This window comes from Crinia signifera, chromosome 4 (genome assembly GCF_055691185.1).
Source record: "Crinia signifera chromosome 4, ASM5569118v1, whole genome shotgun sequence".
Lineage (NCBI taxonomy): Eukaryota > Metazoa > Chordata > Amphibia > Anura > Myobatrachidae > Crinia > Crinia signifera.
Genome location: NC_139220.1, coordinates 284,085,091 through 284,101,641, shown reverse-complemented (window position 1 = coordinate 284,101,641; position 16,551 = coordinate 284,085,091). Strand labels below are relative to the sequence as shown.

Sequence of the window (16,551 nt, the reverse complement as noted above, 5' to 3'; positions counted from 1 at the left end):
TTTATTACTATTTGGATCTTTTTTATTGTTTATTTCAATTTGAAACTGTTGCTGATTAGAAATAACATGTTGCACTTTGGATTTCTACAGCCTTTGCGTGCTACAGAGATGGACTGGCTTTCATATTTGTATAGATATTCAACCCATGTGCAGCCTTTAGTAAATAGCTTTATGGGTTCAGTCATGGACAAACAGCCCAACTGGCACGTTCCATCTTGTCGCCTCTATAAATGCATGTCTACAGGCAGAGGACGCTTAGAAAGTCTGAAAATAGAATCTCTCCCTTTTTATACGCCTGTTGAGGGATGGAGCCTAATGCTATTATCTGACAACGCCCCGTATTAAATAATGGCATCTTCCAAAACCTCCCGTGCTGATGACCAAAGCTGCGTGACCTGTAACCCTCATGTTTTGTACCCTGAGAACTTGTTTTCTCCCAATTGCACTCTGTTCCTTTGTGTGTCCACATTCTAATCCCACTACTATGCAGAAAGGGTTACAATGGTCCTTTTGTCTGTGTATTTATATATGTGAGATGTCTACTGTATACAAAACAGATTTGCTCAAATGTCTATTTTAATGGAACGGCAGAATCATTGCCCAGAGACTTCCATTGTTTGTTAAAAATGCAAATATTTTCCAAGTATGCCAAAGTTTAGCTGCTACTGTGTTCTGAGATTGGGTCTCTTTGGTCCATGGGTGTACTAAGTGTTCTAATGCCAAGCAAACGTCCTAAGATTGCCCTGTAATATGGGTCCAACGATTATCCCCTTAAGTGCCTAATGTTTTGATCACTTTTATATGTTTGACATCTCTGTCTTTTTTTGATACTTCTTCAAATTAAACATTTTGTGTATTGCTAAGATCTTGTGTGTGTGTGTGGTCTTTGCAGCAACTTTGAAACTGATTTGCAGTCTGTGATTTCATGTAGGTGATGGTCCTTTTTATGTGCTTCAGATGCTATAGTATGATGCTACTGACACATGGCGATTGTGTGCAGGGATGATGAGTTTTGCAGAAATATGCCAACCTGTGCTATTTTGTCCCAGATAATCTGGTCTCCCTTTTGCTTGGGAGTAAGTAAGCGTACAGGGTAGAGAAATACCAGTGCATTATTAGGTACACTTGGGTGCATTTTTAGGTACACTCTTCGTGTTTGCACCTAAATTTAGGTTCTGAGTTTGGATATGGTTCAGACCCTAGATTTACCTCCGGTCTTACACAGCACTGTTTGATTAGATTGGCACTTGATGTGCCATTTTTTACATGTGATAAATCGTCTCGATTTATCACATGTAAAAAACCCGGGGAGCAGGGGGAGGCTGCTGGTGGGAGCAGGGGGGCTGGGGACGCTGCGGGGGACACAGGCTGCATAGAGCCTGCAGAGGGAGCCGGGAGCTGTCAGTGCTAGAAAAAAAAGCCTACTGTATACAATGAACGGGCAGCCTGTGATTGGCTGAGCGCTCTCTCAGCCAATTGCTGACTGGCTGAGAGAGCGCTCAGCCAATCACAGGCCGCCCATTCATTGTATGGGCTTTTTTTTTTTTTATTCAGTGCTGACAGCTCCCGGCTCCCCCCGCCCGGCTCTATGCCGCCTGTGTCCCTCGCAGCGTCCCCAGCCCCCCCTGCTCCCTCCCCTGCCGCACCGCCCCACTAGGTCCCAAGTCGGGTGGTCGGACGTGCAGCAGGTCCGACCACCCGACGCAGATCCGATGCGCATGGGACCGCGCATCGGATCTGAGGGGACATCAAAACTAGCCGATTTTGGTCCGATTTAGGCCAGATCCGACTGATCTGGCCTAAATCTGACCAAAATCGGCTAGTGTATGGGGGCCTTTAGGCTGGCACTTGGAGATGACCTCCTCCATGTGCCTGGGAAACAGCTGACTACTGAGGAACCTAGGTCACACAGGGGGCAAGCCCACCTTACAGCAGTGCAGTGAGTGTATGCCATGCAGAAATCAGCGGAGACCCCAATCACCTGCAAGATAATGCAGTTACTGTAGGAGGTATGGGCTCTCACATTGCTGTAAACTGGTTCCGTTTACACTGCCCCTCAACCTGTGCCCAGCCTTATTCAAACCCCCAAGTTGTATTGTTGGTTCACTGCTTCTGTGCTTTTTCCACTGAGGCCCAATAGGGTTGCCCGGCAATAACCAGTGATTTTGTATGAAAGGGGTACCTGAGACACATCCCATACTGTGATTCAATTGGAAGCTATATTAGGTTATCTCAAACAGTATGTTAGTAGGAAAGAAGAACATATTACAATATGCCAAAGGGAAGGGGCAGCTTGAATTTCCTGTAGCCGTTCCAATCTGTAGGATGTGGGCATTTACCTAATTTACTAAAGCTGGCAGACTGATGCATTTGTCCATAGAGAATATGTTAGTTTTAGAATAAGGGCATTTACTGAATGGGACTGGGAGACTCCTGTTGCACTATTTTACACCTCCCCCATAACAATCCCAGGATTTAGCCATCCCGATCAGCCCTGTTACTGGGCTTCCTTCAGCTCCTCAATTGTTCTAGGGTATTCGCTATCAAGAAACAAAACACTTATCCAGGCAAATGTCTGACTTAATAATATAAATGGAGTTTTTATTAGGAAAAAGAAGATGACCACTAAAAGAACGTGTGATTTGAACTAGAGGCGATCTAGTACAAGATGTACTGCGTGCACATACTTATGACTTGCGATGTGGGGAAGCTCATTTCCCTTTAGCTTCCCCGGCAGCAACCTGGAAGGGCTCACATATGATTTCGAGCTTGATGTGCCATTATTGCATGCGATTAATCACATGGAACTCCCGGCTGCTGGCAGGGGGGCAGGAGACTTTAAAATAAAAATAAAAAAACATACAAAATAATGGGCGGCTGCTGCTGGTTTGGCTGTGAAAGCTCTCAGCCAATCAGTGGCCGTCCATACTTTAGTATTTGAGATTTCAAATATTTTTCCTTCCGCAGGGGGTACTGTTGGCACATACATACATACATACATACATACATACATACATACATACATAGTTGTGATACATCTCGGTTGCTAAAAAGCACCTGCGATGCGCCGTTGATGGTTGCATTTTCGATTTATCTTATATAGAGCCCATTCCTGCTCCAACTCTGATTCAATGTGCACGTGACAGTGTAAGGGATCGGATGTCCTACACATGCGATTTGGACCGATTTCTCTGCCTGATCCACTGGAATTGGGTGAGATCGGGCCGAAATAGCATGTGTATGCTAGTTCATTGTGTCTTTGGACGGAATGGGATCATTCATCAGACTGCATTTAGGTCTACAGTCATTAGGTCGACCCCACTAGGTCAACTGGCAGGAAGGTCGACCTGACTTAAGGTCGACATGACTTAAGGTCGAATTTGCATAAAGGTCGACATGAGGAAGGTCGACTGGTCATAAGGTCGACATGGGTTTTTCACTGTTTTTTGATCCGAATGTCGACACAGTCGACATGGACACAGTTGGCAATGAGAATCGGACCCTCGCATCGCTCGCTATGCTTCGGGCACACTATTTTATTCTCCCACCACGCCCTAGTGGATGGTAGGGCATGAAATACCGCCTGTCGGCACATGTCGGCTCAAAAAACAGTGAAAAACCCATGTCGACCTTATGACCAGTCGACCTTCCTCATGTCGACCTTTATGCAAATTCGACCTTAAGTCATGTCGACCTTGGCCCATGTCGACCTTAAGTCAGGTCGACCTTCCTGCCAGTCGACCTAGTGGGGTCGACCTAATGACTGTAGACCTAAGTTCATTCTAATAGATGACCGCATCCCCTATGGACAATAGGAATTTCTCAGGTTTGTGGTCCCGAACTAATAGTGAGACTAATAGTGAGACTCCTCCCTTTCCTCTGTGCACTTTGCTACTATGGCCCTCCTGAAATTCTATTAACATCCATCATCGGTGCCGAATTATGTTTTTGCTGGTGGTCTGTTAAAAGGAGGTATAGCCCTGTATCTGCCCAGAGCCAGACTGGCCCACAAGGGGTACAGGGGAATGTATAGATGAGTCTCCTTACGGGTATGGATCATTGGATAGTTAGCAACTAGGCCGACATGACTGAAGGTTGACATGGGTTAGGTCAGGGGTCTTCAACCCATGGCCCGCGGGCCACGAGTGGCCCACTGACTTGTAGTGAGTGGCCCGCCGCCTGCTGCCAGCCCTGTAAAAAAAAAAATCCTTCCGCATTAGTCCACTTTGCTGTGGTATGCGGCGGAAGTTAGATGTGCAGTGGCTGGGGGGACTGTGCGTGGACATGCACATTGTATATTTATGGAAGCCGCGTACCTGGCCCGCCTCTGTCCTTTAACTGTTGGGCGGTAGTGACAGCCGCCTTCACCGTCACCGCCAGCCCTCTGACGGAGCTCTCCTGCATCTGCCGTACAGTGCAGCACATCAAGGCAGGTTCTCAAGGGGAGGGGGACAGGGGCTATCTGAAATGCGGGGCTGTCTGAAATGTGGTGCTGTCTGTGGGGGGAGGAGGTGGGCTAGCAGTGAAATGTGGTGCTGAATATATGGGGGGGGGGCTATCTGGCTGTGTGGTGCTGACTATGGGAGGGCTGGCAGACTGGGCAATGCTGTGCTGACCATGGGGGGGGGGGGGGGCAGTACTGGGGCATTTTGTGAGGGACACTACTGGTGGCATTTTATTAGGGACACTACTAGTGGCATTTTGTGAGAGGCACTGCTGGGGGCATCATATGTATAAGCAGGAGTATTGGGGGCATTATAGTGCAATGGGCATCATGGTGTGAGGCATAATGTGCAATGGGCATCATCATGTTGTGTGGATTAATGTGTAATAAATATTACACTGTGGGGCACAATGTACAATGGGCATTACGGTGTGTGGCACAATGTGTAATGGGCATTATGGATAAACAGTGTACATTGATTTAAGTAGCCTGTCATTGTTTGGGCTTGATTTATGAGGCATACTAGGTCACTGTGTGGGCCTTCATGTTTATATCTCACTGTGCGGCCTTCAGTCAGCCAACTTAAGTGTGGAAGGACAACAACCATTGCTACGGTAACCAATGTCTGGTCATTCAGGTTGCAAAAGTGGGGTGTCAGTTAATTGTATTCCTGCTAGTTCACACTCCTTATAATTAGACCACACCCCTTTTTTGGGAGCACGCCCCTACTTTGCATGCAATTTCATCAATATTAAATTATGTATGGGGGTGGGGCCCACATTTTGTTTTCTGTTCGCACTGGAAACAGCCCTGGTGCTGACTACTGGGGTGTGTGTGTGTGTATGTGTATGGGCAGCTGTGCCAACTATCTATGCGGCTGTCTATCTATAAAGGGCTGTGCTTTATAGGGGCTGTGATGTCTATCTATGAAGGGCTGTGATAAATTCCACAGTAGAGCTTAGTGGCCCTCGGGCTTCATTGAATTTTTTAATGTGGCCCACACTGTCTTAAAGGTTGAAGACCCCTGGGTTAGGTCAACAGGGTCATTAGGTCGCCACTTACTATCACATAGTACTCAGTGGGCAGAGTTACTATAGCTGACGCTATTGGATCAGCAGCATCATTTCAATTAACTCCGCCTACCAAGCTTGGGGTTGGAGAGACAAATCGAAGACCCCAGAACTGCTGTATGCTGACAGCTCTAAAGGTGCATACACACGTACAGATTTTCTGTCTGATCTATCTGGTGGGAACAAAAACCTGTAAATATATGGGCACATATGACAATCAAAGAATTGTTCCCAAACACTTGTATATAGACAGTGATCAGTCAGACAAATTGTTTCATTATATCATAATGAGATTCTGATATAACAAATTTATCAAAGCATATATTTTTTTTATCTCTTTTCCTGCATTTGGGTGGAAATTTTTGATTGTCATATGCTCACAAACATTTCCAGGTTTTTGTTCCCACCAGATAGATCAGACAGAAAATCTGTGAGTTTTATACACGCCATTTTAGGATAGTATGGCCGCCATTTTGGTTCGCAGAGTTGCGCAAATAAAGTTTCCATACCCGAGTCTGTGTGACAAAGTGGACCAGAAGCACAGCCATACTATTACACATAAATTCATAATAACATACTGACACTAAATAAAATATAGTTAAAGGTTTATAGCACCACACATAGCTTAGTTAGCATTGCATACATCCGTCTGTATAATGTTTAGTACCGTTACGTTACGTTTCTTATGCGCAGTATTCCGGTCATTGCGAATAAATCGCAATCCATACGGTCCGATAGTTATGGACAAAATCCATATTCCCAAGACAGTTTTTGTTAAAAAGTGTATAACAAAGGAATCTAGTTGTAACCGGTTCTTACTATTATTTACAACCCCTGACGACGATACCAACAGACAAAGGACTCCAAAGTTCACCTTCCCCCTGCACCTTTGCAAACCAGTTGTATTACTTTGCCCCAATCACAGAGGACTTGAAATACGAACCCTGACCAATAGGAATGGCCTTTGACCTCCCCCTTCTGACCCTATAAGATAGGTGACCCAGGGCGGCCTCGGTCACTTCGGCACATCTTCCTTTCCCTGACCATTGACCGGACTATAGTTCAAACCTGAACATAGTGAGCTCCGACCGGACTGCGCTGCGCTATTTCCCCTGAAGGTAAACATTCGTATTCCCCTTTTATGTAATGTGGCTGATTATAATTGTATCTGTTTCTGCACCTTTGTAAGTGTTTTTAAAGTACTTATTATTGTTAGAGAATCGCATCACGTGTTACTCTGTGTTTTGTTCCTATTTCTGTAATCCCCTTTTGTCCATTAGGGACTAAATACATTATTTACGGAGTTTCTATCTCCGCACCTTTATACTGTGGTCTCGTCTGTTATTCGCATAGCGATAAAGGTACATTACGGACATTGTCCTTAAAGGTGTATTCGCAGATTAGAGACAAAGTACTGCGAAGGGATCTCTTATTAAGGTATTGGTTCTTTGGTGTATAATACAATAAAGGTACGCTACGCTGTGCTACGTTTTGTTCGCACGTAGCTAGGTATAAAAGGTACGCAGGTCATGGACATACTACGTAACCTGAGCTTTTCACTTATTGTTTCTTTGGTCATATTTAATAGACATTAACAATGTGTATGCACCAAAAGTCAGATGCAGCTGCACAGGCGGGTGGTGAGGAGGCTGCAGGTGAGCTCCACCTGTGGGTGTTCATCATTTTACGTCGGTGCTCAGGCCTGGGAGTACCCGAGAAATCAGCACCTATGACGTCCATAATCTGCAGACTGTGCCTTAAGGAGGCCACACATGCACCGATGCGGGCGGTGCGATGCTGTACGATGGGGTGCGCGCTCCCGCGGCACCTCATCGTACAGTACAAAAAGTATGTGCTGCACATACTTTTTGTACTAGCTTTTTCTAGCATCGCATCGTATGCACATCGTATGCACAAGGCATACGATGCGATGCTATGTGTGCTAGTTAAGCCCACAACGCACGCCGGGAACGGTGCATGTGTGGGCTCCATTAGACACATCAGTCAATGAGCACTAGTAGTAGGGTATAAGGCAGCACCAGATCTAACATATCGGATTGATAAACTGTCGACATTCATCATGTTGACAAAACGTCTCTCATCAGCACAATGCCAGATTCAGAATACTGCAGGAGTTGCTGGAGCCACTGCTCCGGTAAGTCACCAAAATGGACTAACAGGAACATTTTTCCCCCGACATTTTGATCATGTCGATATTTTATCAGTATCAACATACCGAACATGTCAACATACTCATGTCCACACATTAAATTGTAATTGTACACTGGGCTTTGACAGAAAGTTATAGCAGCAACAAATGCCATTATTGATTGAACTTCTTTATTCTTATCTTTTGATTGTTAACAATGTGACAACTAATACATTGCATATGTTATGTAAAGTGCACAGAATGTCTCAATAAAAAAGTTTATTAAAAAAAAAATAAAGTTATAGCAGCACCAGCTATAACATGCACCTCACAGCCCGGCTGTAGCACCGCACACTGGGACAATGTACACACTAGAAGATAAAGGTTACCGATATGAACGATGATGTTATTGTTAACAATGTCATTGTGCAATATGAGCTTCTTCGTTAATGATATCCACGGACTTTAAATGTATAGATGAAGGAGGACAGTTAATGATGGCCTCTCCCTCGCTGCTGGCATTAGCAAGTGTGTACCCAGCTTAAGCCTTGGAGAGAGATAAAGTACCAACGGCCAGCTCCTGAATGTCATTTTTCAAGCTTGGTCTGTACATTGACAGTTAGGAGCCGAAGCGTGCCGAGCGTCCGTTTGGACCCTTTTTCCGACCTTGGTCCTCCTCTCCCCACACCCTGTCCTCCCCTTTGACGTCAGGAGGTCCTTAGTCCCCTACAATTTAGACCTAACCCGATGTATACCGTATATGGCACATGTCACATGTCTGATGTTATCACTAGAGCCACAACCCGCTTGGAGTGGCTTCTCATAATATCCAATCATAAGAGAAGGCTCGTTTGTCACTGACCAATAGACACAGATGAAGACGAGTGCAGCACTTCCGGGTGTGATGACAGGAGGTGAGGTGATGGGACTGGATCAGAGACAGTGATGCTTCCCTGCAGACAGCGATGAGAGACACTGCTGATACACACAGTGACATAGCCTGCTGGCATCGTGATGATCCTCGGGTGTACACTGATCCCTCAGCATGGCTGACATAATGTACTGACTGACTGCTCTGACGCTGAGTCACTTTTTGAGAGTCTGGTATGCAAGAATCGGTTTACTGCTGAGAGCGCCTGATATAGTTATTACAGCATGTAGACTGTTAAAACATTTATACATATTACAGCCTATTAATTACTGAGATCACCTGAGATAGTTACTTCAGCCTGTAGACTGCTGAGATACGGTGGAGAGACTGTGACATACAGTAATGTGACCATACAGACTTCTGAGACATCCTAGGACACAGTTACATCATGTAGACTCATGAGACAGCCCCAGATACAGTAATGATATACATACACCCAGAGCCGAATTTCCCATTAGGCACGTGAGGCACCGGCCTAGGGGCGGCACATGTTTGGGGGCGGCACTTGGATGCCTGTGATAGTACTGTCAGCCCAAAATGTACCAATAACTGCAAAATATCCACTGTACTGTACTATATTCCATCTTAAATAGAGTGTACATGGATAGGACATGCAGATACTGCCCCTATAAACTGTCCTACTTAGTAAACATTATTGTTGTGCCTAGGGGCGCCCTCCTCTCTAAATCCGCCCCTGCATACACCGCTGTTGTGAAATAGATAATAGTACATACAGTGCATGTGCCCAGCGCTCCCAGATGCTCTTCTGCCCTCACCCCCATGCAGTGTCACTGCTTTGTTGTCTGTCACACCGGGTATGGGTACAAACCGGACACAGACAAGACCCCGGACCGCCGGGGGGCTGTCCTGTCCTGGGGATGTCCTGTTCAGGGTGCTTCACGAGACAGCTGTCACCATGAAGTGGAGGAGGGGGAGAATAAAGCCTCCCTGTATGGTCCGGGCATGTAGCAAAAACCGGACGGTCCGGACCACATGGAGAGGCTGTAATCTCCCCTTCCCCATGTCCCTGGTGAAAGCTATCACAGGGACCCTCAAGACGGGACACCCCATGGACCTGACACTACAAGCTCCGGACTGCAGATTTTGATGTCCAGTCTGGTGATCCGGGTTGTTGTCCGTGTCCGGATTTTACATAGTCCCTGTCACACCTGTCATCTTCCTCTGGCTTATTCCTGCTGCAGTTGCACAGTCACGCAGCTGTGGGTGGGAAGAGGCTTTTCATTATTATACCATCTAATTAGAGCAGGGGCGGCCAAACCGGTCCTCGAGATCTACCAACGGTCCACGAATTCCAAGTCACCTAGCTGGTGCACAGCTGTAGTCATCACTAACTGTCACATTTACAAACCTGCTGCATCTTTCCTACTATAGATCTACAGGTGGCCTGAGATACATGCACTGTTGGTAGATCTTGAGGACAGCATTGGCCACCCCTGAATTAGATAATAAAGTTGAAAATTTAATGTAATGCACCATAGTTCATTCATATATATATTCTTTCCCTATGGTATCTCTAGTCCCTGCATGTAACATTCACTTCATGTGTCACAGAGATGTCTTCTGCGCTGGAGGAGGAGCTGAGAACTCTCCTAGATGGGGGGGCTGTCCCTCTTCCTGACAAGTACGATGTGGCCCCGGAGAGCCTGCGGCCCTTAAAACTGAGGCATAACGTATGCTATATTGTCATGGGGGTTTTATTGAATGAGCAGGTGAGTTTGTGCTATATAATATAAAAATGTTATAATTAGTTTTTCATGTTTTTTGTGTGTCAATCTTTTCTTGTGTTGACTGTTGCCATGTCCACCATTTGTCTATGTCGACCATATGGTGTTGACCTGTTGACTGTCGATCTATGGCCTAAACACCCAAAAGTCTACAGTGATCTCATGAAATGTAGATTGTTGTCTTTGTAAGCCCAGTACGGAACATATGGCACTTCATACCTTCAATGCATTCCTTCCAGTAAACCTAGAATGTGATGGCAGATAAGAGCCACTTGGACCATTTATCTGGTCCGGAACCGGAGCAGGCCCTAGAATGCTGAACCGAACCGGCATCAAACTGCCATTCTTGCTTGAGATGTGGTCCTTAGGTCGACCACTATTGGTCAACACACAATAGGTTGACATGAAAACATGTATTAGGTCTAAATGCTCAAAAGGTTGACATGAGTTTTCATGTTTTTTTTTTTTTGTTAAATCCGACTTGTTCTTACTTTACCATCCCAGTGGGCATAAAGGTAGAATGTATTAGTGTGCCTGAAGCATGACGAGTGCAGTGAGCCAGGCGCGAGGACGCAGTACGGTATCCATGTCGACATCTGCCAACATAGGCAAAAAAACTCATGTTAACCTTTTTTTGGTGTAGGCCTTTCACCTGTCAACATTTTGCTTGTGTTGACCTTTTTACCACGTCGACCTAATGAATGTCGTCCTTTTTTGCTGTGTCGATCTTTTCACTTCAACCTATTGCCACTCTACACTGTCGACCTAATGACTCACACCCTCGGATCTTGTAGTGTCTGGAGCAGGGGGATGCCTGTCTAGGGGGATGTCCCATCTGGGGATGCAGATGACCGCTGTCACCTGGGAGATGGGGAAGGAGAGATTACAGCCTCTGCATATGGTCTGGACCGTCATTTTTTTCTTTTTTTAAACCAAATTTTATTGAGAACATGACATTATACAACAAAAGCCAAAACAACAGAAAATACTAGAGAAGAACTTGTATCCCCAGAAAACATATATAATATCAGGCCATGCGGAGAAAACAGACTAGTGTCAACTTCAAGCGCTGTTTCCTCCCCCCCACCCCCGATGACACGCCGCCGTTCCACCCTCTTTTTGACATCAGTGACCCAGCTTAAGAGGATAGGAAAGCCTCTGGGAAGAGTTCTAGGGGGTAAAGCCATGAATTGCTATATACAGTACAGGTGGCTATTGCAAGGTGAAAGGGGAAAGGGTATTTTACGAAGCTAACTATGGGCTCCAAATTTTATCAAATGATTTAGAAGAGCGGACTCCATAAGATAAATATACCATATTCGGGATAGAATAGACTGTAAAGAAGGGGGAGAAGATGGCATCCAGTCTGCTGCTAGCCAGATAAACCATTGCTATTAGGAAATGCCAAAACTATGGCAAGGCATGCTGGGATGTGTAGGTTCACAACAGCTGGAGAGCCATAGTTGTGATGTGCCTGATCTAAGTTATCTGATGTACCAGGATAAATTGTACTCCATTGGGAAGGCAAGTGGTACCACCAGTATAGTAACTTATATGTATGTTCCTTAATCCTAGTACTAGATGCCGTATTAGCCCATATCTCACCATTCTGTTTTTTTACCACATCCCCGGACCACACGGAGGCTGTAATCTGGCCTTCCCCATCTCCCAGGTGACAGCTGTCATAGGCACCTCCCGGATGGGACAGGCACACCTCGGACCAGACCCTTATACGTTGTAGGAAGGACAGCGTCCCCTGTAGACCATAATGAGATTTATGGAGGTGCATGCTCTCTGTATAATCCTGTGCAATACCCTGCAGGACGAGGTGCTGATGATGCAGGAGGCCAAGGCGGAGTGTAGGGGGAGCTGGTACCTGCCAGCTGGGCGGCTGGAGAGAGGAGAGACCCTGGAAGAGGGGCTGTGCCGGGAGGTCATGGAGGAGACTGGGCTGCTGTGCCAGCCCCTCACACTGCTGGTGGTGGAAGAGAGAGGCGCCATCTGGGTGCGATTCGTATTCCTGGCTAAGCAGACAGGTACATGGAAATACAGAGACGTCTGTGTTATTTGTGTTGAGCTGTTCTTCTGTTTATAGTCAATTGTGTGAAAGTGCAGACCTGTCCAGTAGGGGCGCACCGTGCTGTTTCGCGTGGAGTATGGACATTACCACTGTATAGAAAGATATGATGCCCGATCTCTGATCTCACCAATTATGGGGCAGATTTTGAGCAAAAAAAAAAAAAAACTTCTTTGGAAAACAGGGTAAAAATACTGCTGCTTCTACTGCAATTTAGATTTAAGCTAGGACAAATCTAATGCTGGGCACACACTAAAAGGCCAATGGATCAGTTGTCCGGCCAATCTGGTGTTCAGTGAGTGCATATACAGACACTTACAGATCATGAGCCCAATGGAGTTGAAATGTAGCTTAATCTTTAGGTGAGGCATGTCCAAACTATGACCCCCAGCTGTTGCGAAACTACACATCCCAGGCCATAGTTTGAGCACTCCCTCATAGCAAATCTGTGGCAAAGCATGATGGGACTTGTAGTTCCACAACAGCTGGGGGGCCATAGTTTGGACATGCTTGCCTTAGGTGTTTGTTTGCCCTTTTTTGTTCGTTTTTGAAAGTTGAGTGTTATTTAACTCAGATGTTTTGATCTATGCAATGAGATAGGATAAACAATTTACCCTGGAATCATCTGTTTTAGTATTCAATCTGAAATATATTATGACATGATTTATTCCTCTTGGATAACTTGTAGAGGGTAAAATCTAAAGACGATTGAAGATTTATAAATTGCTGATTCTCCGTACCTCAGTAATGCCTCTTTCAGAGATACTACCTGGGATTTCACTCCCTGGTTCAATCCCGGATTTTAACGACCCGGGTCAATTGCAGGTGCTTAGGATCCAGGAGGAAAATCCCGGAAAGACCCTTTCAGACATACGCTAGTTCCGGGTTGATGGGCATTCATGTGAAAAAAGGATTTTCAAATATGTCTGAAAGAGGTATCACATAGACATGTAGTAAGGGAAACATTATCAAGGTTTCTTTATTGCAATTAAATATGCATTCTCCAGTGGCTCTACCTCACTCACATGAAAATATAGCAGATACCTCTCAGCATGGTTTCTTTAATTACATATGTACCAGTACTCACAATTCATTATGTTCAGATATTCTTATAAAGGTTTCTTTGTCCTTCTGTGCTTGTCAAGTGAATTGATTTGTTTACAAATTTACAAGTAACTCACATAAAAATAATAATTTTATTGGTGGGAGGGTCACAGGAGCTTAGGAGGTGGATAGGCCCAGTACCCAGTGGCGTTGAGGGAGTGGGTACTTTTTACCCCAGACCGTGTCTTATGGAGGGTCCTGCGTCCCCTTCCTCGCTGCAGACAGCTGGACAGTGGAAGTAAAGATGACAGGCTGCCACTGCAGCACAGCCACTCTGCCCAGCCCAGCACACGCTGCTCACTGCTGAGTGGGGGAGAGAGGCAGCAGCCTGTCCCCACACTCTCCCTGCCAGATGGTTGGCCGCCCTCACCCCCCGCTATTTGTTTTTTTTACAGGGACGTGGCCACACACCCTTTTTTAACGGGGCTCTGCCAGTACCAGTGCTATAAATATAGTTTTAACACTGTTGTGCGATTTAAAAATGCAGGTTCCTACCTCCTTTCAGAGAGGCTGTGACATGAAAGTCCGTCCTATTAAAGCAACTGATCTTCCTGTCGAAGCATTTTGAGATACAGGGCCTTATTCTAGTTCACTCTTAGAGGCAAATTCCTTCTCAGATGGACAAAACCATGGCCCTTATTCTGATTGAGTCAGATGGCTCCGAATGTGGACGGACGGACGATGGTTGTTGTTTGCGCATGTGCAGAGGCGTATCTGCGTATGTGTGAACGCCACGCACGTCCGAATATGGTGTAAATTCTGTACAGAAAACGATCCGTTGGAACAATCCGAGCAGGGGGCGGAGAGGGGCGTGAAAGGCTGTTTGGGCTCATTACCATATGCGTAGGCCCCGCGTTTCATGGGCGTTCCCATGAAAACACTGGGCGTATGTATGGTAATGCGGCCGTGACGCACGTGTGGGGGGCGGACATATGACATAGCCGTATGCCAGCTGCCCGCCCATATCCCTGCTTTTGCACGGAGAAATGCCCGAGTGGTCTGGAGCACTCGGTGCTGCCTGACCACTTGGTTCAGCATTCGATGGTCAGCGACCATTGAATGACGGGGGAGGTTCCCACAGATGGGGGAGGTGTTCACATGAAAAATCCACTCGCGGACCGTTCGGTCGGCGTCTTACTACGTTCGGTGTAAGCGATCCGTACGGAAGGCGGGGCTAAGAACACTTGGTTCCTGTCCAAAAATACGCATCTGACCGATTCAACTAGAATAAGGGCCCATGTGCACTACAGGGGGGCAGATGTAACATGTGCATAGAGAATTAGATTTGGATGAGTTATTTTGTTTCTGTGCAGGGAAAATACTGACTGCTTTATTTTTACACTGCAATATAGAGCTTACTTTGTAGAAAAACCCCACCCAAATCTAATTCTCCCTGCAAGTTATATCTGCCCCACCTGCCGTGCACATGGTTTTGTCCTTTTGAGTAGGAATTTGCCTCTAAGAGTGAACTAGAATAAGGCCCACAATCTCTTTTTTAAGGCCGAGACAGCAGCAAGAGCTCCCTCTAGTGGAAATTTCTTTTACTTCTTCAGTCTGTCTGACACTTGTAATTCAGGAAACATTTGTTAGTATTTTATGTAATTATGATATACGTATGATTCTTTCTCCAGGTGGCACTCTGAAGTCTATGGCCTCAGCAGACAAGGAGTCTCTCCAAGCTTCGTGGTGGGACACAGTTTCATCCCTACCTTTGCGCTGCAGGGACATTCTTCCCCTCATAAAGCTGGCTTTGGAATACCATCGCATGCCCTCACACCCTTCCATCCTGCCTCAGCTATGCCCTTCACCCTTCCTCGTCCTGCGGCTGGTTCTCATATGTTTGAGTCCACAAGGAGAGGTTTGGGTCCTACAGAGCTCCACGGACCCTGCGCACCTCCCCACCGCTGTCTGTGCCACCCACGGCAGGAGCATCCTAACCCCTCTGTACAGTCTTCTGCAACATTCTCCCAAATCTTATGGCATTTTAGGAGTACAGCACCAAGGTGGGGACGAAGCAGATGGATTGTGTTTTAATGTCATGGGGGTGATCCATGGCTCAGAACCACCCGTAGTCAGCAGCGGTGGCAATAGCTGGGTTGCAGTTGAAGATGAAGAGCTGAAGAGTAGATTGACACAGACTTTGGAGAAGAACACATTGCTGCCTCTACATAGCTAATACCCAAGGACACATATGCTTATATATACGCTGGAACACTCCATATAGACATTACACAAGTTACAGCTACTGTACAAGTCTGTCTGGTGCACAATCAGCTTCATGCAAATAATGACCAGGATTGAGGTCCATCACAAATCACTGTGACAAGCCATTAATGCCGATGGGCTGTAAACCTTGCATGGTATGTACCAATACTGCCTTCTTCCTTTACACCAGGCATGTCCAAACTGTGGCCCTCCAGCTGTTGTGGAACTACACATCCCAGCATGCCTTGCCATAGTTTTAGCATTCTCTAATAGCAAAACTCTGGTAAGGCATGATGGGACTTGTAGTTTCACAACAGCTAGAGGGCCATAGTTTGGACATGCCTGCTTTACACCTTACATCACTCCCTGGGAAACACAACTCTCTCCCCAGAGAACATGAGCTACAGTTCGGCATCCCCCCTGTAGATGACGTGGCCCATTCTCGCTAAGTCTGCCTCATACAGTGCAACTGAAGTTGCCTTCTATCTTGAGTTTACGCAATAAATGTAAGGCTTGCATGGCCTGCATGTCAATATAGTAACGTCTATGGATATGTAATATTTGGTATGTTCTAATTCGAGTTCTTCGCATGTCACTGTGAGAGCCAAGATTTTATTATGATTATGGGTGCTCATGTAACCCCCCCCCCCCTCAACCCCACATGAATAGAAGGTATTTTGTATATATGTGGATAGTGATAGTACATGTATAAGGGCTGCTTGGGTACACACACAGCTGGCACCGATGCGTGTAACTACAGGCTGGCACACCTGTGCCACTTTTATAAAATCAGATTTATGTTTTATTGTGACAAATGTTTGAATAA

The 16,551-nt window shown here is 46.0% G+C and overlaps 1 protein-coding gene across 3 annotated transcripts; it reads left to right on the top strand.

Moving 5' to 3' along the window:
* The first annotated feature begins 8,507 nt into the window (after nt 1-8,507).
* Nucleotides 8,508-16,364, top strand: NUDT18 (nudix hydrolase 18). 3 transcript variants are annotated; one of them, XM_083184815.1, is made up of 4 exons: nt 8,508-8,577; nt 10,167-10,324; nt 12,162-12,375; nt 15,152-16,364. In XM_083184815.1, exons 1-4 carry the CDS (start codon nt 8,538-8,540, stop codon nt 15,694-15,696), a joined length of 957 nt encoding a protein of 318 aa, XP_083040941.1. In that variant the 5' UTR covers nt 8,508-8,537; the 3' UTR covers nt 15,697-16,364. The 3 variants fall into 3 exon arrangements, with proteins under 3 accessions (XP_083040941.1, XP_083040943.1, XP_083040942.1); XM_083184817.1 differs by lacking the exon at nt 8,508-8,577 and adding an exon at nt 8,584-8,722; XM_083184816.1 differs by lacking the exon at nt 8,508-8,577 and adding an exon at nt 8,584-8,767.
* The last annotated feature ends 187 nt before the right edge of the window (nt 16,365-16,551 follow it).

Excerpts from the sequence above, each read along its gene's own strand:
- NUDT18 (XM_083184815.1), top strand. The coding sequence starts at position 8,538 with ATGAAGACGAGTGCAGCACTTCCGGGTGTGATGACAGGAG. Across the intron at positions 10,325-12,161 it reads GGGTTTTATTGAATGAGCAG|GACGAGGTGCTGATGATGCA; the intron begins GTGAGTTTGTGC and ends AATACCCTGCAG. Across the intron at positions 12,376-15,151 it reads ATTCCTGGCTAAGCAGACAG|GTGGCACTCTGAAGTCTATG; the intron begins GTACATGGAAAT and ends TTCTTTCTCCAG.